The 26,228-nt window shown below is 43.1% G+C and overlaps 1 protein-coding gene across 1 annotated transcript in view; it reads left to right on the top strand.

The window, feature by feature from the left end:
• VIPR1 (vasoactive intestinal peptide receptor 1) overlaps positions 1-26,228 on the top strand; it is a 72,378-nt gene that overhangs the window by 29,763 nt on the left and 16,387 nt on the right. Inside the window, exons 3-6 of the mRNA XM_065628529.1 lie at positions 3,601-3,704; positions 8,505-8,605; positions 10,507-10,639; positions 24,228-24,381. Of these exons, the coding sequence (XP_065484601.1) occupies positions 3,601-3,704; positions 8,505-8,605; positions 10,507-10,639; positions 24,228-24,381 (492 nt within the window). The remainder of the gene's footprint in view (positions 1-3,600; positions 3,705-8,504; positions 8,606-10,506; positions 10,640-24,227; positions 24,382-26,228) is intronic.

The following is a 26,228-nucleotide window of genomic DNA, read 5'->3' as shown; positions in this document are numbered from 1 at the left end:
ACACGGTGTGACCTGTGGGGTTGTCCTGTGCAGGGACGGGAGTTGGACTCCATGATCCTTGTGGGTCCCTTCCAACTCAGGACATTCTGTGATTCTAGATACGCTGCTTTGACAGTTGTAACGTTTCTGATCAAAATGAAATGCAGACCCCACAAAAGACAGATTATTTAAGTGGGATAAGGAAAAAGCTGTTAACCGATACCACCTTACCAAGAGGACTCTCTTCATACCAGGGGTTTGAGCTTCCTTTGTCCACAACGGAGAGGAGAGCCTGGAGCACAAACCTGCTGGCGATGGGATGCTTTCCAGCTCTCACTGTGAATCTCCTCCACTGTGCACTGCTAATTATGTGTTACTGAGTTGTAAGCCTCTGGTCTTCTCATTAATTTTCCAGGAATACAGTTTGAAAAGATTTAGCTTCAGTCTGATAGGAAATTGGAAGGTGTTGGGGACCTTGTCAACTTTCAAAGTCCCCAAGTTCTGCCTGTTCCTGTACTGCCACTTGTGTTTTGTGACTTCAATGTACTTCCTTACTGCATCGTTCTGGGGAGAATTTGTGTTACATGAAGTAGGGAGAAATACAAGTTAATGGGAAACAGTTCTGGAAAACAGCATATAAAACTGCTGGCGCATGGAATACTTCTTCTTCCTATTGACAGAATATCAGACTTTATTACCAAAGTCCTGCTATAAATGGAGAAACTGAGACCCAGGGACATCACAATAACTGGCTGCAGTTTCACTGGAGATCTGTGGCAGAGCTGAGATTTGACCTTGTAACACAAAAATCTCAGTTTAATTCTTCAGTTGAAAGTTTGGTGCCTGTAAACCTCAGAGTAAGAACTAAAAGCTTGTGAGGCACTTTTCCAAATTTTGTGTTTGTTTTCACTATGGAAAGTAATCTGATAAGTAATAGTAATTAGAAATGTTGTTTGCTCTGAGAGGGGATATAATCTATCACTTGAGCAAAAATTGTGTATTTTCTGTATTTTCTACCCTTGTACTTTTTGCATCTCCCAGACATCTAGTACAGAATATGGGAGTTATTCGAAAGGTTCGTTGTATCACAATACATGTGTAAATTTGCACATCAAAATGTCACATAAACAGCAAAAGGTGGTAGAAAAACTTATCTGGGAAGTGAATTTCCCTAAAATCTGGGACATTTGTATTATTTTTTTTTTAATCCCAGTGATGCTGTATCATTGTGCTTCCCCCTACCTTAGTTTCCACATCTGCTAAAGCATTAAGACAACTTCTGGAAGTACTCTTGAGAGCAACGAGTAGAACTACAAAAAGAATCAAACAATTGTGAGGAAGTGCACTTAAAATGAAGAAATAGGAGGAAATTAAGCTTAAACAAGCAGCCCTTAGTTCACTGGGAATAAGAAGCAAAGAATCAAAACCACCATGAAAGCTAGAGGCATTCCCAAACAGAAAGGAGGAGCTTTGAGCAGGAAATAGGAAGCAGAAAAATTCAGATAATGGGATCCATTGTAATGAAGAAGAAATAACAGAAATTACATAACACTTCAGAAAAAAAAAAAAAAAAAGAAAAAAAGAAGTACTGAACAGTCGTGTCCTTGATTTGTTTGCGCAAGATCTCTTATGATCCCGATATGAACTCTGGCAAAAAAGGAATGCAAACAATGACCATGCAGAAGAAACCTGGGAACAGGAACCCAAAAAAAGATGCTAAAGTTCTTATTTTGAAGCAGCTGATAAAATGAACAAAGGCACCAGAGCCTGCAGGGAGTTTAGTTCTGTTGTAAAGAGAAATTACAGGGGCAAGTTTTAGTGTCAAAATCTACCTGTCACAGGGATTCTAGAAGTGAATCAAGCCAGGGGATGGACTGCTGCTGATTTCACTGCACGACAGGACTATGGTTCGGGAGATGTTCAGATGACTCAGTTGTCAGAAATTCCTGGAGGTGATGCTTGAATATTTTCATGACTCATAGCTACATAATAGATTTGCTCCTGTTTGCAGAAGTTTTATTATTCCTGTGTGCAAAGAACCCCATTGTTGGATATGTTTGCAAATCTCCTGAGTTTCACTAATGTAATTCTTCATCTAAGAAGCAAGTTTTTACTATTGTTTGTTCATTCTAGTTTGTTGTACCAGCTTTCCAGTTAGTGATGGCAGGCAGTTTTATGTGATAAATGACACAAAAGGAATGCCACAATTATGTGGTTCGTGTGAGACGGACAGAGTGGGGACCAGTGGTCAGAGTGGGTGAGGGGAGGATTTGCAATGTGCTGTTGGATATATTTCTTCTTTGTTATTTTTGCCTAACAAACATCTATCTTGGCCTTTTAGACTATGAACCTTCTAGGGTAATGTGTATCCTAGTCAGATTGCTGGTATCTCCTTCTGTTGCTTGATTAATGTCTATGCACCCCCTAGCCAAACAGGACCCCTCCTAGTAACTAGAATCCCTGTTACAGTCACACTGAACTTGCAGTCACTTTAGAAAAGAGAAGATTAAATTTGGTATCCTGTCCTCCTGACAATAAATAATATCCTTACCTCTGTTCAGAGAAGGTTGATTCAACAGAGAAGTGAGTTCCTAACAAGAACAAACCAACTGGCTGCCACTGAAATCATTTTAAGGACAATGTGCATTTCATAGGCCAACTTTGAATAATAAATTATTTCTAATATTGATCCACACCAGAGGTGTCCAAACAGCTAATTACCTTCTGTTATGGAAAGTGGGTTTGACGCCCAGCTGGGACAGGAGGCAGGGATGTCTTGCGAAGCGAGAAGTGCTTTTCTTGGTGTACACTGGAGAATCCCAAATGGAAAGCACCAAAGAGGCATGTGAACTTCACAATTTTGTCAGTTTTGGCTGAAGGAGAGAGAGGTCCTTATGTTAACTAAGGCTCTTTTCAGGCTGTTGGATGCCCTAGGCACTCAGCTTGCTTATGAGTCCAGGAAATCTTCCTGCCTTTGAGTATACATGTTAAAACAGGCAATACGTGTTGTCGATATCTGGTTTTTCTCCTTTCACAGCCAAATTTCAGAGAGTTTGTTTCTCAAATGAGAGTGCAGTAAATTTCCCAGGAATCACATTTGATCAGGGCTCTGCTTGTAGACAAGGTCAGGGTTTTGAGAACCACATTCTTTTCCCAGACTGCCGACCTTACCTGCATAACGTGAAATGGGTGCTTTATCTATTCCTGGCTTGGCTTCTCACAACCAAAGTAAAAGACATAAATACTTCACTGCTTTGTTTAGATGAAAAAATTTCCAGGAACAAAGGCAAGATGACAATAGCACTCTCAAACAATATTGGTGCTGTGCCAACAACCAAATGTCTGGGTACAACTGGCATTATGATACCATTAGAAGAGACGTTTTCTGGGCACCTCAATATTAAAATGTACTTGTTTTTGAGGTCTGAACTTTACGACCCAATGAGTCCCTCCCATTTATGTGTTCTGTGTAATATAAACACTTCGTAACAGAGAAGAAGTATGAGGATTTTACTCTAAGTGTTACAAGAAATGTGCTCTGGCATTTTAATCAACAAAAGGCAGACATTTGTTTAACGAGAAGTTGAACGTTTCTTTTTGAAGTATCCTTTTCTCTTCCAGGGAACGTGACCAGGAATTGTACAAGCCAGGGCTGGACGGATGTGTACCCTGCGCCATACACTATAGCTTGTGGATATGATTCCAACAGCACCCCGGGGGAAGAGGTTTGTAAACCTGGATGGGTAGACATCAAGATTTACCAGGGATCAATATCAGAACCGCATGATCTTCCCATGCCTGATTTTTTTTCCATTCCCACTCTGATTCCTCAAGAAGAAAGAATCTTCTTGGCGACCCCTAGAAGCAGAGATCAAGTGTCTGGTCAAAGAGACAATCCCCACTTTGATTTGCAGGGGGATGGCAGGAAATCAGCACCTGAGAAGAGCAGATCAGTGTCTGTGTGATGCCCACACATAACCTCAGGTGCTTGACTTTCCATGCTGAACTTTGAAACAAGCCCTCCACTTTTAAATTTAGCCTTAAGTAGATATGGTGATTCTAGCATTTCTAGGCCAACATAAGCATCAAATGATCAAAGAGCATAACTCACTTGCCATCAGCACTTCTCTGCTTATCCCAACCAGCTAAAAATCAAGAAAACTGCAGGGAACACACAAATTTTCATGCAATGTGACCAAATTTTGTGAAGTAATCCACAAGCTCTCTGGGATACTGCCTGTATGTAAATTAGTAATCACTGACCTAGGTATAATTAGCTTTATAGAGTATTGTCGTTACACAGGAAGAAGTTTGTTATTGGTTTGCTGCATGCTGAGACATGAAGGGTGAAGTACAAAGAGGATAACAAAAGTTGTTAGAAGTGAGATTCACCTCACTTAACCAGAAGTTCAACATCTAATCTAAGCCAGTCACCTACAGCTGTCCCATAGTCAACAAGAAAAATCTTATGCTAGAAAATAATTATATTTCCCCGCAACTATATATTTATATTAAACCTATGCCCGTGCTTTTTTTCTGCTGTATGACATATGTCAATGTTTGTCAATGCTGGTCATAGGAGTCTCAATAATTAATAAATATATGTTATGGGAGGTCTTTGTGTATGGTCACGCATCACCAAAGCACTCAAAGAGTTAATGGAGAATCTGAACAGAACTGAGCCAGCGTTAAGAGGTAAAGAACACAGAAAATAATAAAGGGAAAGTTGTACAAAGAATTTCAGGGGTCTAGTGAAAAGATCCTGAGTCTGCCCTTGAGGTCAGCCACCACTGCACATCCTCGAGCACCCCATTCCTCAAATCCAGTTGCGTGGCACCAGTTGCACATCACAAAAGCCTCTGTTACCAGTCTGCATCAGGAAGGTCCTCCATTGAGAGCTCTGGTTTATGTTCCAGCTGCAAAGGGGATTTGGGAATTCCTGGGACATGCTTTGGCGACCCAATGGATTGCAGCATTGCCAGAGTGCCGCGTTACCAAGAAAACACGTATTGTGTTCTTTTAATTCTTTCTTAATTATTTTCTCTTGATTTCTGCAGTTTCGTCATGCTGTTAAGTCTAATTTGTGTGAAAGGTGGCTGAGGGGTTGAACATGCAGTACTAGCCTGTAAAGAAGAATAGATTTTTGTTGTTGTTAAATTGGCTGTCAGTTTGGGGAGGAAGAAGTAAAGGGAACAGAAAAAAAGGAGAACAGCAGGTTGTATGGGACATGAGGTCAAGAACAGGCTGATAACCTTCCATGCTTAAAACACCTCGTGCACTTTTAACGCCTACTGGTCTCAAGTCAGAAACAAGAAGAGTATGAAAAATAAATGAGGGCTGTGTGTAAGATTTTAGTTGTGAATTCTCTCAGTCCCTAAGAAGCAGATGATGTAGGCACCAAGGCAGTGCACTTATGATCTTTGCAGTGATAATGATTCCTTCTCCAACTTGACCATTAAAAACCACATGATAGAAAATGGGGGGGATTGTTTTGCTGTCCCATTGTGAAATGTCTTGCACAGCTTCTCCCTTGTGTGCCTCTGTCTGGTCAGAGAGGGGCCACCCTAAGTGTCGCCATATGCTCTATCTGAAGATGGTGAAGAAAGTAGACATCTACACTGGTCGGTTCACCCCACGTTTCTCTCCCAAGGGACCTCTTTGCATTTACTCCAGAGGGAGCCCAGATGAGTTTAGGCTAGGTGATGTGATCCCAAAGCATGACTAGGTGCAAGGCTACTGAAAGACTTGATATCAGTATTTCTGTTATTTTTCTCTTACAAGTCTAAATGTTTCACGTAATAATCTCAGTTACCAAGGGACAAATCTAGAAGTTACTGAATGGAAACCAAGGAAGTTAATTCTCAGTTAATCTTAGTTTAGCATCTACCTTAACTAATTGTTCTTGTCACGTTCCTATGAAATTAAACAGAGACTTTTACAAGAGAGCGGTTGAGAAATTGTCTCTTTTCATTTTGTAAATCAGTCTAGGTCTAGAGCTAGAACCCAGGCATCCTGGCATGCATTGCCTTCACTTCTCTAAATCCCTGTGTTTTCTAACGAGAATATTTTAGTAATCTGAGTGCTGAGTGAAATTCCAATTCCATTTATTATCTTAGGTGAAATTCTCTGCTTTGGGATCTGTAAAACAGGAAGTGATTGTCACTAGCAAGTGCAAATGAAGAGCGAGAAGGCATTTTGTGCTGTTTCCAGAATAGAGATGACCCCACATGATATAATGCCTAGCTCAATGCAGAGCGATCTCACTGTACACAACGAGGTTGGTCATCGTAAAATATAAGGGCAGGGAATTGCTTGTTGCATAACACCAAGATCTTTCTGAGCATAACTTGCTCCTCTGAATAACTTTAGAAGCAAAAGGCCCTACCTTGTCATGCTTTACAGTTTCCATCAACCACCCACTACTAACATCTCCTATGATATCTCCTAATTTCCTTTCCCTCATTTCTCTGCTCTCCTCAATATAGCGTGGGACAACCTTTTCCTCCAACTCATTCCCCTACCTCAAGCTCCCTCTTTCTGCTGGTCAGGTCTTTCCTGGAATGTTTCTGCTCTGGTGCTACCAGGAAAGAAACCAGATAATGAAAGGACAAAATCAACACAGAGGAAGTTGACTGCTTTTGTTGGAAAAGTCTCAGGTGCTTTGGGGACAGAGGCCTGAGCCCAACCTCAATCAAGACGGAAACAAGACTATAGTTAACTTTGGGTGGGATCTGCAGGATGGTAGGGTGGAAAGGTGGAACCTCCACTGTTCCTTACTGCAGTGCAAGTCCCTCCAGGCAGTGCAGATGAGCCAGGCTTTGGTATGACCACATTATACTGGGTGGCTCCATCATCATAGCAGCCTCCTGGCATCATATGAGTGAGACCAGATAGATAAATTGCTACGAATTATGTATTCAGAACTACTGACCCAAAGATCTTGGTGACGTGGATTCATTCAATGTGGCAGTAAAGACACCCTGCTTTTAGCCATCTCTGAGATCTGAGGTCCAAGGAGAAATATAGATATGACCAGCATAAACTTTGCACTCTCTGAAAGGTCTATTTTAACACTCTCCAAGCTGACTTGTGCAAATGCTAGCGGATTACTACTCATCTGAGTCTCACTGGTTCTGTAAAGTACCTAGTACTTGTCGAGGCCTATGAAAATACCATATAAAAATGTCAACCCTTGCCATTGTTAGAGAGTGTTTTCTGTCTAAACTGCTCTTTGCAGTTTTGTTTTGTTCTTTATTTTGATTTGGATTGTTTTTCATAGAAAATAATGGCAAGGAGGGCAGAGCGGGGTCAATCGAGGGTTGGAAAAATAAGATTTTCCGCAAACTGAGTTAGATTCTCATAAAATCTTGGATTTTTCATTGATAAAACAAATGTCCAAATATCAACTGATGTTTTGTCCTTTTTCTGAGCTGATAATCAAAATATATTGATTTAGAGTATTGCTGAAAAGCCTTAGGAGAGCTGGAATTTTGTTGCCTTACTTCCTCGTTTTATTTAGACTGAGATTACTTGTTGGATTTAAGTCCTGTGGTGCTCCATGCTCAGAGATTTCCTCTGTGTACTGTCACAGAAAAGCCATAAACTAATTTCCAATTTAACATACATTTCTGAATTAACATATCTGTGATTTCAGTGAGAACGTTTTAAGATTTCACTTCCCGAAACACAATATCTGGCTTCCACAAAAACAAACCAATTTCCAGACCAGTTCTATCCTCGAATTTCTTTAATAAGATCAAGCTCATCATACTCGCCACCTCAGAGCGGATGTGTCAGTGCCCTGTTTTACTCAACATTAGTCACTCTTGTTCCACAAGATTATAACCGTGTAGCTGTCCCTGCAAGTGCCAAATCAGAGTCCTCCCTGCATGAACTTTTCCCTTGTGTAACCTGCAACCTGGTTTTGGAGAGATCCAAGCTCTACCGCAACCAGACACAGTCTTCTTATTCACACTGGTGGTACTTGAGTCATGTGTTCTACTGGATGTGATTTTAAAGGGTGATGGAATTGGAGACTTTTTAAGAGAATGGAGTAGGATGATTGCCTTATCTCACCAAGAAAGTCAGTGAAAGCTCAGTGATGGTGTATTAATCTCACCACAGTTACAGCTTCCTCACAAGGGGAGGAGGAAGGGCAGATGCTGATCTCTTCTCTTTGGCAACCAGTGACAGAACTTGAGGGAATGTCAGGAAAGTTGTGCCAAGAGAGGTTTATGTTGGCCATGAGGAAAAGGTTCTTCACCCAGAGGGTGGTGGAGCACTGGAACAGGTTCCCCAGGGAGGTGTCACGGCCCCAACCTGACAGTGTTCAAGAAGAGACTGGACAACGTCCTCAGACACACGGTGTGACCTGTGGGGTTGTCCTGTGCAGGGACGGGAGTTGGACTCCATGATCCTTGTGAGTCCCTTCCAACCCAGGACATTCTATGATGTTATGGTTCTGTTTAGGAATGCATGTTGGCAGCTCTTTGAAAGACCTCTTTTGTTTCTTTCCTTCACATTAGCAAACAGCATTCTATGGCACAGTGAAGACCGGCTACACCATCGGACATACCTTATCGCTCATCGCTCTCACAGCTGCCATGATCATTTTATGTCTCTTCAGGTAAGACCATGAGCAAACAAGGCATAGGTAAGGGGATGGCTCAAAGGACACAATGGCTGTTTGTTATAGGTTATGAATTTTACAAATGGATGCAAAAGACTTCTGTAAAGTCTCAGTTGGACAAGGGAGGAAAGTTCTTCTGTCTTTCAGTCCCACTGTTTTCTGGTATGTGGTTTGTGGTCTTTGTATGGGAGTTATAAACCAAATCCAACTATTTAGGTGGGATTCATCTCACTAAGTGTAGGTTGTTACTTGATGGATCTCTGTATTAGAGACCATTAATCCAATAACCTTGTTATAGTCCACAGGGACCTAGTCAGTATGGTGTATAGGGATACTATGGAATGATGCACTTCTGCTAAAGTAGGTATTCAAAATGGGACAAGTGAATCACATCCCCAAACTACCTCTCAAAATCTATTTCAGAAATGCTTCCTGCTACAGCTGTATGGCAAGACATAGACACCCAGAGCCCTCTCAGTTATGCTGGAGCCTCTGAGATGCACACAAGGGTAGCAGATATGATGCAGGACCTTCAGGAGACCCAGACCCTTAAGGGCAGATACTCTAAAGCATATCAAATTGCAGTAGGTGACTAGATTTCAGCAAATGAACTAATCCTCAGTGTCCATTGTTTATAATAGATTGAGGCATCTAAATTTGGGTGCCTCCAATTAAGAAGTTTGCATATAAGGTGATCTCCTGTTATAATGTTGTTCATGTATAGGGAGAACAGAAAAAGACGATCTCTGTGAGATGGAAGAACCTTCTAGATGTGTTTCCATCTCATGCCACTCTCCAATGGCTTCCCTGAAATGCATTATATGGTTGTGCAATTTATGAGAGTCTGGTCCAGACATCACTCCCAAGGAAACGTATAGGAAACAGTCTACGTTCTAGGGTAACTCTCACACTTATACCAAGACTGGCCTCACCTTTGAGATCTTTGCACTTCTCAGCAGATGTGCTGTCTCCACTCCTCTCACAAAGGAAGAGTGAATCAGACTACATGTGCAAATTATCTCATCCCAACCAGGTACAAGGTGCCAGCCAAGCTGGTGAAAATGTCAGAGTTCATGCTCTTCGTTTGTGGGAAACAGCATAATTTGACTTGCCTTCGCCTGCAAGTACAGAGGACTCAGCTCGGTCACATTATCTTGCCATCATCAGAGATTAAGAGCATAAACTCTGCCAATGCACAGTGACTCATTAAGAGGTGGTAATTTGATCGTGTTGCTGAGCGAGGTCTGTTGTGGTTCTGATGACTGTATCAAGTACCCATTTGCAGAGTATTAGGCCTTTCACTTTAGCTGATGTGAAGTTTCACTTGAGAAAAAGACCTACTTGATCAGAATTCATCTTCAAAATGGGAGAGAAAAACGCTTGTATTGTTCTCAATATCATTAGTAATTAGTCATTTTTAAGTGAAAACATAGTCCATATTGCTCCAGAAAGCCTGTAATATGTGCTAATTTCGACAGCAGCTGCTAAGAATTTATTTCTCTTCCTGAAGAGGCATTTCACTTTGAAAAGAATTATTGCGGTACAAACATTCTGTAGAAAAGAGACCTTTATGATGAGCACAGTTTGCTCAGTCAAAAACATTTATTTTCCAGTGGAGAGCAGTGCGATGGCCCTACTTTCTGTCATTCTGTATTTTGACCTTTTTTCCTGAGAATTGGAAAACCAGCAACACTGCTGCAGATGTATGGATTGCCACATGTTTTGTGGATTTTAAAAGCCCTAAGTGGATTTGCAGTGATTTACATCAGAATATTGTCTCTGGGTTTCTAATGTTTAATTCCAAGTCTATGTCTTGGCAGAAGAAACATGTAAATAGAAAAATAATGCTTTTGAGAAGCCTTGCTATTCAGAAATGTTGTTTCATCTCTTTCCAACAGAAAACTACACTGTACTCGAAATTATATTCACATGCACCTCTTCATGTCCTTCATAATGAGAGCCATCGCGGTCTTCATAAAAGATGTCATCCTATTTGAAAGCGGAGAATCTGAACACTGCTTTGTGACTTCAGTAAGTACCCATGCACATTGAAGTTTCCATCTTACTCTGTTAAACAATACACCAAAAATTACCTTGCAGATGCGTGTGAGACAGTACTTTGGGAAAATTTCTATTTTTTGTTTTTCTTGTCTGAAAGAAACATAAATGTGATTGCTGCAGATTAATTGGTATGGAAAAGGCATAAAATAAATTAGCAGGGTTAATAGGCATCTGGTCCCTTCTGAGGCCAAATCCACAACTGGGGCTCTACAAAAATTTGGGGCTTCTGTCAATCTCGTGTCCATCTCCCAGTAGGATGCTAATTTCTTGGATATCTTGGTCAAAGGAGATTGCAGTCCTGAGTTTAGGGATTCAATGAAACCTTTCCCCTCAGTGGGAGTGGGAGTGAGATCCAGATTCACATGACTAACTTTAGGTATCTAAGGGGTAAGTACCTATACATGAGCTACATGTGTAAAGTGCAACCATATTTAGTCAAGCTTTAATTAATATACTCACTGGAGTCTGTAGAGCTATTTACCTGCAGTTGGGTGGCTCTCTGGGCTCCACTGATTGCCCAGTTCTCGGCAGGAGTTTAGGCAGGAAATCTATGTGTAGACATCACTGTCTGTTTTTCATCTGGATCTGTATCCCACGCTAGCTGTCTGCAACTGGGAGATTTCCCCACTGGGATGATAAATGAGGGGAATAAAGGAGTTGGGATTTTTTTTTCACTTTCAAACCCAGCGTTATCAGCTGGAGCAAACATTAAGGAGGAAGAAGAGCTGTTTACCTAAAGCCAGATTGACGTAAGAGGACACTAGTTATGAATAAATTTAGGCAGGAAATTGAAATCAGCAAAATAAAGAGATGTGGAACCCTCCATAATAAATTCAGAACATTAGATGAGCTGCTTGCTGCTAATAGCAGGGGACTGGGCACAGCAGTCCAGCAGATCCCTTCTGGACCTGTTCTTTTATGTCATACAGAACTAGAAAAATATTATCTTTTTTATTCCATCCACACAATTTTTTCCTTGCCTTGTGGCTGTTCTGTATCCTCACCCCAAGTCCTGCCCCTGCTGGTATAATGACCTTTCTATTTGAGCATCTCTCAGCTGATACCAAAGAGTAGCCCAGTCCCAGCTTTTCCCCAAGAACTTGTTCCCGTTGCAGTGACCCTCTGTTTCATTTTCCCCTCTGTGGTTCACTGGGATCTGTATTATTTAACAACAGGGTTTTATTGTGAAGGTCCGCGAGTGGTCAGAATTACACGTAAATTGGAATAAACAATTGCTTGGTGTCCGCTGCCACAAATAACTAACACTAATTGGCAGAAGAGCCAAAAACCCAGTGAGCTGTGGAGGTTGAACTGATCTCTCACCCCTGCTTGAGTTTGCCATGTGAGAAGCATTTGCTCCAACTGTCCATCCAGAAATGCTTCCATGTATAAATACAGGATTTTGTCCTGCAGAATCCACAGTTCCTGGAAACCAGTGTGCTTTCAAGCAGACCAGTGGTACCACCATTGTGTGTGTTTCTTCCCAACAAGAGGATTTTCATGTTAAATGCCAGCTCAGACAGAAAGGCTGGATGATTTACAAGGGTTATAAAAATATATGGAACAAATCTGTCTCCACTGCACTAGGCTGAGCATAACCCTTGCGAAACCTATGCCTGCCTTGACCCAACACTTTGGACAACGCTTTAGGTCATAGGGAAAAAAATACCTACATGAATCGCAGTCAAAATGCCTCTCCTAAATATTCGTCTATTTGCAGAAATAATTATAAAATCCATTGTGTTTATGTGGGTTTTGGTTGGGTTAGGTTTGCTTGAGTTAGGTTAAATAATTGGTTTGCTCGTGCTTTGAACTTGCAGGATAAAGTTTTGACTTGGGATACCCAGGTACTAGTTCATATACCAGAGGTCTAATACACAATTTACTGAAGGTTTTGTGTATAATAGCTTGAAATGGTCTTGAGCTTCTTCAGTCTGAGGAGAGATTTGAACAAACAGTTCAATTTACTGAATGCTGTCACCACCATGTTGTTTTAGAAGAGGGCAAAACCAAAGCAATAACAGTGTTTTATTAGAAGAGAAAGTACTGCACTTAGTTCCTCTAAGGAAAAAAAGATAAAGGCACCCTGCTCCCAGAACAGATTCAGGGCTTACAAAATCTGAGTGAGCAGAGACTTCTCTCAACATTTCTGATGAAGAGACCAGATTCCTGAATTCGGTATTACCTGTTGCACTAAGGAGACTTAAAATTATGTTTTATGCACTAGCCACACAAAAGGTTTTTAAGCTCTCCACCAACAAATGTGTCAATGCTCCAACCAAGTAGGAACTCCACTACATGTAGGTGTGTATAGAACTGAAAAAAAACCTTGTTCACAAGCTTTGCTGCAACAGCATTTTTCCTTCATTTTACCTAGTATAGGAAACCTCAGTTACAGTGTTAACTCTATGGCATTTTAAACTCAAAGAGTTTTGGATTATCACTGAGTTCAACATGAACTCCCTGAAAAATTCAGTTTATTGAGTATGTCTATGGGCCACAGAGCCCAAGAATGTAACAATAAGCATTTCAGGGTCAATGAAGGCAAAATACACATGATGCCTATTACTGTACGTTCCTTGAATTCCTTGCTGCTTCTTTCTTGATAAACCCACAACTGGGGGAAAGCAAAGTCTTGCTGCTTGGGTGAAAAATTCAACCTGTTTTCATGGGGCAGAAACTGTGAGTTGACAAACAAGGCTCGATTTCATAATTAAATGTAGCAGGCTTAAATGATCATTGAACCCAGGACCCGCGCAAAGTGGACCAGGCCCTTTGTCCTGTACCAAGGAAACTCAGCAGCAGTAGCTTTACAAATGACCAGCACATCTCCTCTCCCCAGGTGCCCAAATCAACTAGGCCTGTTCTTAGGCACAATGGGGATCCCTTGGCTCATGTAGAAGTGTGTAGACTGACCTTCAGAGAAGGCTGGCCCTCCAAAAGCCCACTGTGGGATTTTCCAGTGGGACATAAAGCACTTGAAGGACCTTGAACTTTCTAGAGGGGTAGAAACATAGAGGACACTGATGGCCACATATATACACAGCATATTAGCCAAGGTACCAACAGTCATTAGTAGACAAAAATCACATTCTCCCTCTTTGTCATGCCTTCAGTCATACAGTATGTCTGTAATTATGTGTAGCTGAATCATCCTGTTGGCTTAAATTGCTTAAAAATAGGCGTATAAGCAAATGTGTTTGTCAATCTGGGCTTTAAGCACTCAGATGTAGAGAAGCGTCTGAGGGAATGCTTCTCAGATGGGAGAAGCAGCAGAAAGAGACTGAATTTCGGCTATAAGTTGGCCAACATGGGCATCCTTACTTAGAAGCGAAACAGGTATTGACCAGCAGATCCCACAACAGAACTGATGGGAAGCAACAGAAGGAGAGCTTGATGAGAGCTCTTGCTGGGCTCCCTCTCTGACAGTTGGCCACAGGCCGGGCCCACAAAGGATGGATGAAGTGATCCATCCCTTCAAGGAGAAAGTATCAGATTCTGGGTTATGCCTCTTCTGCTCCTTGGACTGCTCATATCAGGCAACCCTTGAGGGTCTAGACCATGGAGACCAAGCTCTCACATGGTTTTAAACAGTTTTGCTTGGATGAGTTACCCTCTTGTCTTCTCCTTTGCTCCTGGAAATAATGCAGGAGTGAGGGCAGAAAGTTAGACAGCAGAAGAGCTCTGGAACAGGAACTTTCTTTGCATAAGTGACCCTGTCATGCCTGACACATCAGTGCCCCAGCCACAGGCTGGCACCTTAAAGCAATTCAGTATTGCCAATAATGAGAGAAAATGTGATAAGTACAGGGAAGGGCATTATTAAAACTCTGATCACCTTCTCCCTTTATTTGCTGCCTTGTGGTTGACTTGCTTTATTACTGAAGATGTGTTCAGAAGTGACAGCGTTCTGCAATTGATGAGCACAGAATAGGGACAGTTACCCCATTTACCAAGCTGATTCTATTTTTACGTCTAAACTCAACTCTGAGTCATCTGACGTGGAGGCTAGACCAGCTAGAGCTAATCACCAGCTTAGAAATACTCACAAGACTGCCCCCAAAAATCAAATGAGTACTCCTAAGAGATAAAATAGGAAGGCTGAGTCCCTCAAAGACTGACAGTTACATAACCCTTGTTAAAATCAGCGGAAGCAAAATGCTTAAATAGCCTCAAGGATCACAGTCATGGGGCTTAAACTTGCTTCTTATGTGAGGAAAAGCAGACATAAGAGCTTCCTACTGAGTTCGACAGATAACGTTGTATTTGAGGAAGTCTGCGTGGGAAGTGGGCAAGGCATAAAGTGCAGTCATGTGGACCACATTTTTTTGTTGGTGTAAACATGTACAGGTCCATTTATTTTAATAGAGTTTGCAAGGTTTCTGCAGGTGCAGGATCTGACCCTGTGTGCTTTGCTGTCTTGCAAGAACGTAAAACAGAGGTTGTTTCATGCAACTTGCACATTAGCAAAGACAGACTTTTAAATGCTTTGCCATTTTCCACTGGCTTTCAGACGCCATTAAAGAGGCAAAAGCACAAAGAAAGGCCAAGGTTATCTCATGGGGCTTTGGGATCCATTTGGATTGAGCTGTTACTAGAGACATGATACTCTAACCAGAGAAATCCAGGTTCAGTGGTGGTCCAGCCTTGGCATAAGTGGTGGCACAGGTAAGAGAGATGGAGATTGGGCCCAATATCTTCCTCCTAATGCCTTCATCCTTCTACAGTTTTGATGGGAGCAAGGCAAGACGTAGCTTGCTGAAGTAGTGTGTGTGTGCATGTGTATGGGTGTACAGCACAGCTCATCAGTCTAGAAATGCCACTTCTGCTTTATGAAAGCGGTAACAAATCAACAAGCACAGACACGAATCCAGGTTATAATGGCTTAATAAATTGCCCAGTGACAGCTGACGTGGAGTAAGTATTCCAGTGTGTGCTCTTAGGCAATGATGGGAGCATGAAAATGTATTGTGACCTAGAGGAAAGCAGGTCAAGATAAATTGAATTAATTTGCTATTGCTAAAGCTTAAGAGCACTCTTGCATAATATTCCTGGGGCACCATTGATGCAGAGCAGCATGTTAATAGGGACAATGTGTGTTTGAGGCCTCTTATCCCTTTTGCCTGAGATAAATGGTGACCGTGAATTCAGTTACATTGATCCACCTGATGTACTTTTTGTAGGGATGACTTACAGATGAAGCCAGTAGGAACTGAAGGGTCCATCATCAAGACATAACTTTATTATTCCCATGAAGACCTTTTCTTTGTTATACTTCCTGATAGATGAGAAATTGCTTTAACCGAGGCTTTGATCTTGACAACTTAGGGCCTCACAAACTGAAGGCTACGTGCCTCAACCGTAATGCTATCAAGATGGCATTATAATAATTTCTTTAGTCAAATTTCTTTATTCACAGATAGTTTTAAGTCCTCGACACCCAAAATTTCCATGGAACTTCCAGGAAAATTTGCAGAGACACTCATTAGTCGAGCAATTTATCATTTAAAATTATTTGCTTGTCAGACTCCATGAGAGGGAAGGAAAGAAGGAGTCAAAGGCACCCAATTGATTTAGGAGATTTTTTGTTTGAATAGACCTCAATTCTCTTTCATGGTTAGGACATAAATCTCGTGAGGCTTTTTATTGTTAACCTGTGAATCTAGTCTACAGCTGCAATTAAACTGAGGGAAGAAATAAAAGTGGTGGCTTTTTTCCAGGCATTCGTATGTGTTTGGTTTTGATTTGTTTTTTTCTGTTGTTACACAAAAGGTTGAGTGTGCTACGGGTAAGTTAACACTTTTTCTTTCTTTTTTGTTTTTAATTTTTTTTTGAGGCTCAGCGAATTGATTTGACCTAAGTCCTCATTTTCAGAGGAATAGAATTGCTCAGTAAGAAGCGTTTTTATTTCTGTCAACAATTGCCATTGACATCATGCCTAATTTCTGCAAATTAGGCTTCCAGCAAGAAGCCCTGTTGAAATCAGCAGGGGCTTTGCCACAGGCCTCTGTAGGCTCAAACCGTTACCCTGTGTAGCCAGATTGTCTCTGCAGAAGACCGGGCACAATAGCAGAAGGCTGAGGTAATAAATCGATATTCAAATTTTCAGTTAGCCAAGTCAACTTCTGGGATTGTCTTCTCCACTGCAGTTTCTCTTGCAGGACTGTGGCATGTTTTTCCACACTTCTGCCAAAGCCAACTAAGTAGTGAAAAGATAATATGTAAAAGCCAATAGCCTTGAGCGTGGGAATGAGGCAAGAAATAGCCTGGAGCTATAAAGAGACAATATTGTATCTTAGCCACCTCCTCAGGAAAGGTCCAAGGCAGGATCAACGGTCAGTAGTCTGTAAAGGTGACCTGTAAAACAAGGTTGCTCTACACTCTAGTTGGAACAAAAATCCCCACTTTGGTGGGCAAGAGAAATTTTCTTTTTGTTTCCAGTAAACAATATTGGCTTGAGAAACATATTCCTAGGGCAAAGCTCACTGAATATCCTCACCCTTCCTTTCTTAGCAGAGGCAGTAATACCTAGGCCAGTACAGTATATCTACTCTTCCCATTAAAACATTTTGTCTCACAGAGTAACCAACCTTATAAAAAAAAAAAAAAAAAAAAGCAGAGAGAAGTACTCAATGAAAAGCAAAAACATGTGTTTGGAAACAAAGTCTGTCCTGAAATCTCCATGCAACTTGCACAGAGATTAATGGACAAAGCAGAGCTGTGGATAATGCTGTACAGTTTTAGAGGATAAAACAGTCATGAATTTGTCAGTTGTATGAATGTGACAAGATAGTGAGATGGGGAATTAATCATACCATGTAATCTTACAAGCAGAGCAATTATTTGGTTATTGCATCCTCATTACAGATTACATCATACCTTGGCTGAGGTGGACATCTCAACAGAAAAAGAGCTGGCATGGAATTCAGTCTGATTTAGGCATGTGAGCTGAGAATTGTCTCAAGTTTGAGACTCCCGAATTTAGTTATGATAATGACATGAGTGTCTAAAATGGCACTGTAGTTATGGAGATGTAGGGTTAGGCCTGTCCCTGTGTCTGAAGATCCTAATTTCAGCAGGTGGTGCTTGCTTGGTGCTACCCTGTCTTCCAGGTGTGCCTCAGCAACAAGATCATGAGTGGGATCTATATAAAGCATTTAAATAAGATTAATGAAGCCTCCTTGACCAGGCTGGAGCAAAGAGCAGCTGTTGCTGTGGGCAAATTCAGCGTGAGTCACTGAGCAACCAGCCCTTCAGATAGGTTGTGTCTTCTGAGCAACATAAAAGGAAAGTGCTGGATAAATCTGTCACTGAGAAAATGAGTTTTCGCCTGTCTTCTGTTGAAGAGGCCTGCAGAAATATCTGTGGAAATCTCTTCCTCCTGCAGCAGCGATGGTAGCTCAGGTAAAAGAACCGAAGTACTTTAAAGGGGATTTTGAGGTCTCCAGGTTTCAAGATTGATTGAGGTGAATCTGAGCCCAGGCTTTTGCCCAAGGCACTGGGAACTGGGCTGGAGGCACTGTCCTACCTTCATAAATAATGCCAGGAGCTGCAGCATTGCCCAGGGTTACATACGATGTCTTAAATGGGTCTTTAAGCTGACTTAAATATGCCTTGGTGCCCTGCCACAGACTTTCCACGCTGCAGGAAGCCGCAGAGTTCAAGGGTACAGTGGTGGAACACGGGGTCTGCACAGGGCTCACTTGCATGTACAGGAGATGTCAAACACGGGGAGGGACAGGTCAGGTCTCACGTTGGGGGTTCCCATGATTGGGGCAATGAGACTCGGGCAGATTGTTTGCGTTGCAATGTATTCCCATGCCAGCTGTGATGGGTCGGGTGAGAGAATGATCAGTCACTCCAGTGCCCCTTTATACTTCTTGGATCTAAATCTTTCTTTGACCCGAGTCCTAAACCTGTAACACATCATAGATGGCCTTTGAAGGTCCCTTCCAACCCAAACTATTCTATGATTCTATCATATTCTCAATAAAAAAGACAAGGGAGACTTGTGTTATTGCAGTGATGCTCTGTAATGCACTGTAGTGTTTCTGTGGAGTTGATTGACCTTTTTTCTTGTAGAGTTTTGTTGTACTCACAGCAGGCCATGCGTGTGCATGTGTTGGTTGTGTGTGGGTACCTCCCTCAAAACCTCAGACCAACTCCTGTCCAATGAAGCTGCTTGTATTGAGCTAGAGAAATGCAGAGAGGAGACACTTGGCTAGATGTCCCATCCACAAAGCCAAGGAAGACCATCTCACTGCAACATCTCATGTGGAAATGAGTAGGGCAAGATCCCTGAAGAAAGACGGGGAAATAAGCTGTTGTAAAAAAGATAGTGGAAGGGCGTAGCACAGAAAAAGGCAGTGTTGTAATGCTGCTTTTCCTCCTGAAAATGTCTCTTCTAAATGTAGCTTGTACTAGTCTTTCAACACTGACACGTCACGAGGTCTGCTCTTTATGAAAAAAAGTCTTCTGCGAGATGTAACAGTTCATCTCTGCCTAGTGTCTGTCATCTAAAGGCTAAAGCGTCTTATATAAATGAGTGTTTTGTTTCCCAGCATTATAACAGCCATTCTGACGCTGAATCCGATCAATCAGGAAGGTAGAGACCCATTACCAAGTGCTGCATGTAATCAGGTCTTTTAAAAGCCAGGAAGGGCTATTTTCCAAATGTGTCCCTGAGTTGGATGTCAAAGAGGATTCAAGGGACGAACAACACTGCAGTCAACAGTGAAACTGCAATTCTCATAGAAATAGCTGGTCTGGTTTAAACTTAGCCATCTTAGACGATCACAACAAGAAGCCCAGGGAGTGAGAAAATGCCCTGATATAATTTGTAAGACAGGACAGTGCATCCAAATCTGTTCCAGTGCAGGATATCCCCATGCCACAGAGGATCTCTGGCTGCAATATCTTATTGCTGTACGCTCAAAGTGATGTAAAAAAGTATCTTTTCTCTAGATAAAACAAAAAATGCCTGGAGTGGTAGCAACTACTCAAATAGCCAAATATCCCTCAGCATGGAGCAAAGAACTGATCTGCTGTGGGTCCCTCAGAGAAGAAGTTGCCAAAAACCAGCATGCCCATGTCCATGATCCACCTCAGGGCTATAACAAGCCACCACCACATTAGGGAAGGAGGTAGGGCCAGAAACTACCACAAAAGCAATACTTGCCAGTACCGGGAGAAGAGGTGGTGGATTGGGACACACAGATCTGGGGCTTCTGCTACCACAGCCTGAGTTCAGCACAGGTTCCTCTCTGTGACAGCAGTAGCTCTGCAAACTCAGGTCAGCGATCCCTGCCTGAGAGCTTCTGTTAGGAAGAAATCACATATGCTTTTTGTGAGCAGCCTTTCCTGATCCTGTAAAGCGTTACATTTCCTTCTGATGTGCTCCATCTTCATGCCTCTGCTATAGTTTCAGTGCAGCCACCCAGAAAGAAATATCCAATGTTGAGTCCCCAAAGCAAATCCATGTTTGAGGAGCATGTGGTTGACTTGCATCAAAACTGCTCCCTTAAACCTCCTGTCTCAGCTGTGAGCTGCTGAATTCGGCCAAATACCGATAGACTTCAGAGAAGGGCAATGAATCTGGTGAAGGGGCTGGAGCACAATCTGATGGGGAGCGGCTGAGGGACCTGGGGGGTTCAGCCTGGAGAACAGGAGCTGAGGGGAGACCTTCTGATCTCTGAACTGCCTGAAAGGGGGTTGGAGCTGGGGGGGTCGGGCTCTGCTCCCCAGGAACAAGTGATGGGATGAGAGGAAATGGCCTCAAGTTGCACCAGGGGAGGTTTAGATTGGATATTGGGAAAAAATGTCTTCCCAGAAAATATTGTCGGGCATTGGAACAGGCTGCCCAGGGCAGTGGTGGAGTCACCATCCCTGGAGGGGTTGAACAGACATGGAGATGAGGTTCTCAGGGACATGGGCTAGTGCCAGGGTTGGGGTAACAGTTGGACTCATTGATCTTGAGGATCTTTTCCAACCGAAATGATTCTATGATTCTATAAAAGAGTGCAGTAGCCCCAGAAGGGCTGAGTGCACTCACACCAGCAAAACCCCACTGGCTGCAGACACACCGAGCAGGCACTCGGGCTTTGGGCAAAAGAAATGAGGTGTGTCAGTGTCCCACGGCCATATGCACAGCACAGCAGGGAGAAACAAAGAGCGCGGCGGTGCCATAGGGAGGATGCTGCCGCATCCCGAGCCCTTGTCAGCTCAGCTCTGTGTCACCTTCCCTCCCTGGGAGTTAACTGCCTGCTCTGCCCCCACCTTCCCCCATCACCACCCTGCAGCAAGTCTCTGCTTATGCCATCTGCCTCACAGGAGGGAGCTCATCTGCCTATAAATTGATTAGCAGGAGCCCATGAGGGTCCCCAGTGCGACATACTGGCGGGCACTAAGGGAGGGTTGAATTAATTTTGAGCCATCAGTGGGGACAAGTCCCTCTCCCAAACATGTGGCATCAAGAAAACGCTTTCCACACTTTGCTTTTTAACCAGTGTGTTTCATAGCAACTGTTTTCAGCAGGAGAGGGGGGACAGGGGGGAAGTATGAGCTTGTCACCAGTGCAAACCAATTATTGCTCTAATTTCAACATGTTGCACGTGCAGAGCACCAGGGAAGAGCCACTAACCAGAGGATGCTAGCAGCCAGATTGTCATGCCCTTTCCCCAATAAGTGCAGGGTATTACCCGAGCAGAATCAGCGAAGACGAGGCTGTTGCCAAATCAACATTTCAAGGGTGCTTGGACAGAGTGAGCGTGTGCAATGATGCAACCAAGGATCTCCTGTAAATCTGCAGCTGGACCTGATACGTCACGCCCCGGGGCAATGGCCGGGGGTGACACGCTTCTTTGGGCAGCAGATTTCTACCTTCAGGTTGTTTGCAGTGGGCTTGGCCCCTCAATCTCAGAGAGGAATTTCTCCCCTCCCCTTTTGCTTTTTTAAATTTTGTAAGGTGACTGTTCCCAAGTTACTGTGTTTAATTATTCATTTCCTGAAGAAAAGCGATCCTCCTTCCCTTTTCAAATCTCTCCCTTTTCAGTGCAATCAAATCTGCCCATGATCTTTAGTGCTTACACTGCTTCTGCTCCTTATCATTTTCTTTATTTTAAAAATACATATCCCAGTCCCTCTTTTCTTTACTGAGTATTCAAAAGCATTTGACACCGTCTCCCACAGCATCCTCACGGCAAAACTGAGGAAGAGTGGACTGGATGATCGGGTAGTGAGGTGGACTGCGAACTGGCTGAAGGAGAGAAGCCAGAGAGTTGTGATCAATGGGGCGGAGTCTGGTTGGAGGCCTGTATCTAGTGGAGTGCCTCAAGGGTCAGTTCTGGGACCAATACTGTTCAATATATTCATCAATGACTTGGATGAGGGAATTGAGTGTACTATCAGCAAGTTTGCTGATGACACCAAGCTGGGAGGAGTGGCTGACACGCCAGAGGGCTGTGCTGCCATCCAGCGAGACCTGGACAGGCTAGAGAGTTGGGCGGGGAAAAATTTAATGAAATATAACAAGGGGAAATGTAGAGTCTTGCATCTGGGCAGGAACAACCCCAGGTTCCAGTACAGGTTGGGGAATGACCTATTAGAGAGCAGTGTAGGGGAAAGAGACCTGGGGGTCCTGGTGGACAGCAGGATGACCATGAGCCAGCACTGTGCCCTTGTGGCCAAGAAGGCCAATGGCATCCTGGGGTGTATTAGAAGGGGGGTGGTTAGTAGGTCCAGAGAGGTTCTCCTTCCCCTCTACTCTGCCCTGGTGAGACCTCATCTGGAATATTGTGTCCAGTTCTGGGCCCCTCAGTTCAAGAAGGACAGGGAACTGCTGGAGAGAGTCCAGCGCAGGGCCACAAAGATGATTAAGGGAGTGGAGCATCTCCCTTATGAGGAAAGGCTGAGGGAGCTGGGTCTCTTTAGCTTGGAGAAGAGGAGACTGAGGGGTGACCTCATTAATGTTTATAAATATATAAAGGGTGGGTGTCACGAGGATGGAGCTAGGCTCTTCTCGGTGACAACCAACAGTAAGACAAGGGGTAATGGGTCCAAGCTGGAACACAAGAGGTTCCACTTAAATGTGAGAAGAAACTTCTTCTCAGTGAGGGTGACAGAACACTGGAACAGGCTGCCCAGGGGGGTTGTGGATTCTCCTTCTCTGGAGACATTCAAAACCCGCCTGGACGCCTTCCTGTGTAACCTCACCTAAGTTTTCCTGCTCTGGCAGGGGGATTGGACTAGATGATCTTTTGAGGTCCCTTCCAATCCCTAACATTCTGTGATTCTGTGATTCTGTGATTCATGATTCTTTGTAGACTTGGCTTTCTTCAAATCCCTGTCTCCAGCCCGCTTAGTTTTTTCAATATATACCCGGCTATGAAGTGATTACAATTGGACTTCGTTTTCAAGGGCTAATTCACATGGGTTGAGGGTTTTTTGTTTTTTACATGGTTGGTTTTTTTTTTTTTTTTGGGGGGGGTGGTGTTTGTGTGTCTTGTTTTTGTTTTTTTACCCTGGGCAACCAGTTTGGTCAAGTCAGAGGCTTAATTTCTTTGTGTTCAGGGAGCCAGGTAACACTAGCAGGCAGCCCCACAGACTGTGATGCCCAAGTCACTCAGGGTGTTGCTCATCAAGATGCCAGAAATAGCATAAGAAATTCTCACCCACTCTCATTTACTCTCTGGTGCAGATCGCCTCCTTCACACTGAGCCAAGGGTCGTTGGGCTGCACTGCAAACCAGCCACTGAGTTGGTCTCCATTCAAAGTAGCACCTTTTTGGAGGGTTTTTCTGAACCGGTGCAATGGTTTCCTTCACAGCTTAGCCCCACAAACCCACCCCTGGCAGAGCAGAGAGGCTGGTGAGTGCCCATCAGGGCAGGACCTTCTTAGCAGGGATTCCAAGCTTGAGTGCATCTCCAAGGTCACACAGTCAAATGGCAGCCAGACCTTTGCTGGCTCTCTCAAGGACGCAACTGCACTCTTTGTGCGGGGGCTAATGTATGTCAAACATACCTACCTCACTTGGTTTATTCAGCCTGGAGGAGACTGAGGGGAGACCTCATGGCGGCTACAGCTCCTCACAAGGGGAGGACGAGAGGCAGGTGCTGATCTCTTCTCTCTGGTGACCAACGATAGAACACAAGTGAATGTCAGGAAGATGTGCCAGGGGAGGTTCAGGTTGGACATGAGGAAAAGGTTCTTCACCCAGAGGGTGCTGGACACTGGAACAGGCTCCCCAGGGAGGTGTCACGGCCCCAACCTGACAGTGTTCAAGAAGAGACCGGACAACGGCCTCAGACACACGGTGTGAACTGTGGGGTTGTCCTGTGCAGGGACAGGAGTTGGACTCCATGATCCTTGTGAGTCTCTTCAAACTCAGGGCATTCTATGATTCCATGACTCCAGCTTTTTACCATAAAGCTGATTCCATAAGGGCTTCAGGTGCTGCAAAAAGCAATCCCAAAGTACACACAGAGCAAGGTTTGCTGGTAATTTGGTATGTTTACTGTGGAAACATGCTGCATTTCACCACTTTTCCTTTCTTCTCTTCCAGGTAGGCTGCAAAGTCATGATGGTTTTCTTCCAGTACTGTGTCATGGCCAATTTCTTCTGGCTCCTGGTAGAGGGCTTGTATCTTCACACCCTGTTGGTCATCTCCTTCTTTTCAGAGAGGAAGTACTTTTGGTGGTACATCTTGATTGGCTGGGGTATGCATATTCTCAAAACTGAATGCCAAGAGATGATCCTGGTGATCCATTTTTTAACAGCAATTTAATCCCCAAATTTAGGGGCTCAGACAGGTCACAGATGTACAATACATGTTACCTTGCTGCCAAGAACTGTTAGTGCAACCAGGAGCAAGGTCAAGTGATGGCCAGAGGAGTTTAACAGCATTAGCCTAAATCTTTAAAGGCATTTAAGAACTTAGCTTGTCCTGGGTTCATTGATAATTGAGAACCTCAATGTCTTTAAGGACTGTGGGCCTGAAAATCCTCATCACCTTTATAGTCATTTAGTCCTTTTGGAATCCCAAAGTTGACACCGTGCATTTACCTTAAATTGTAAGGATGCATCCCAGCAAAGCAGGACTCCTGAACTGAACCAGACACTGTAGTCCATCACTCTCTCCTTGTCTTACTGGCTAGCTAGCTATCCCAAGATCCCATCACCTGTGTGCTAATACAGGTAACCTTCTGCTTACTGCATTCATGATTTCTTCAGCTTTAATGTGCATCTAGTCTCACACACATACAATAAAATCATTTAAAAATAAATAAATAAATAAATAAATAAAAATAAAATAAGAAAATGGCAAGGAAGATGAAATTAAACTCCTCACAAAGTTGCTCAGAGCCAAATTGCTAACTTATGCAAATTACTCCTACAAGATCAACTTCTCTTTTTTCTCTGAAGAGGAAACAGAGATCTCCTTGCCCCTTTAAGCCATTGAGCTGAAGATATATGTATAAGTAAGCAAAACGGCTTTCTATTCCATGCTTTCAATAGCTGAAACTAGAAAATAATTAGAGAACAAAAGCAAAGGAGAAAGAAAAGAAAAGAAAAGAAGAGAAGAGAAGAGAAGAAAAAAGAAAAGACAAGAAGAAAAGAAAGGAGAAGAGAAGAGAGAAAAGAAGAGAAGACAAATTTTATCACGTACAGGGGGCTGCCTAGACTCAGGAGCTGATCAGTTAGCCATAGAGTAACTTCCATTTAAAGTGACAGGAGTTACGCTTGGGTTCACACTGCAGAGATGATCTTCCGTGCTGTAAGCATAAGAAGAGATGATGTTAGCAGGCTTTGTTTCAGATACCGTTATTCAGGTCAGACCTTCCTTAAACTTGGCTTGTGCATAGATACCTTTTCTTCCAGCACAGCAGAGCTGGCAGATTTTAAAGAACAATGTATGAAGCTAATGATTTTAAATCAAAGGAAGTCTCTTGGACTCATAAGGTATTCTGAGGTTGCTTGGGTGAGGAAGGACAATTCAAGAACATGACAGGTGCTTGAAGGATCTCCTGGCCTTTCAGTCATCTATCATTTGCAAGAACATCAGTGATGGATCTGAAGTGGATCGTGCAGGAATTAATAATCTGGACACATTCATTACAGTTCTTACTGCTTGTATTACCATTGCACTTGGAAATCACTGGTAGTAAGCAATACGCAATACTGTGACTGATGCAGAACAAAGCGACATGTCCTTCCTGGAGCATTTCCAATCTAAATCTAATCAAAGACACAAAGCAGAGAAAAGAGGCACCACGAGGATGGAACAAGACCACCCTAATCAGGCGGAAGGTCATGGAGTGAGGTGCAGAGGCAGGTTCATCCAGCCAACTACAGACCAGTACATGTGAACGTGTCACCCCAGGCTCCCTTTATACTCAGCGGAGATCCAGGAAATACCATCAAGGGAGTCCAAGGGCATATTTCTTGTCCAAAAGCTAACATCTAAATTAGCTCAGATGACCTGTGTTATATATTTCTCTCTGTTGATGCTAAGGAGAGCCTGTGGTGACTGGCTTAGATGCAGGTGTCCACACTGTAGATGTCT

The sequence above is a fragment of the Caloenas nicobarica genome, chromosome 2 (assembly GCF_036013445.1).
Source record: "Caloenas nicobarica isolate bCalNic1 chromosome 2, bCalNic1.hap1, whole genome shotgun sequence".
Taxonomy (NCBI): domain Eukaryota; kingdom Metazoa; phylum Chordata; class Aves; order Columbiformes; family Columbidae; genus Caloenas; species Caloenas nicobarica.
The sequence above is the reverse complement of the archived record's forward strand: the minus strand, read 5'-3'. Positions and strand labels throughout refer to the sequence as shown.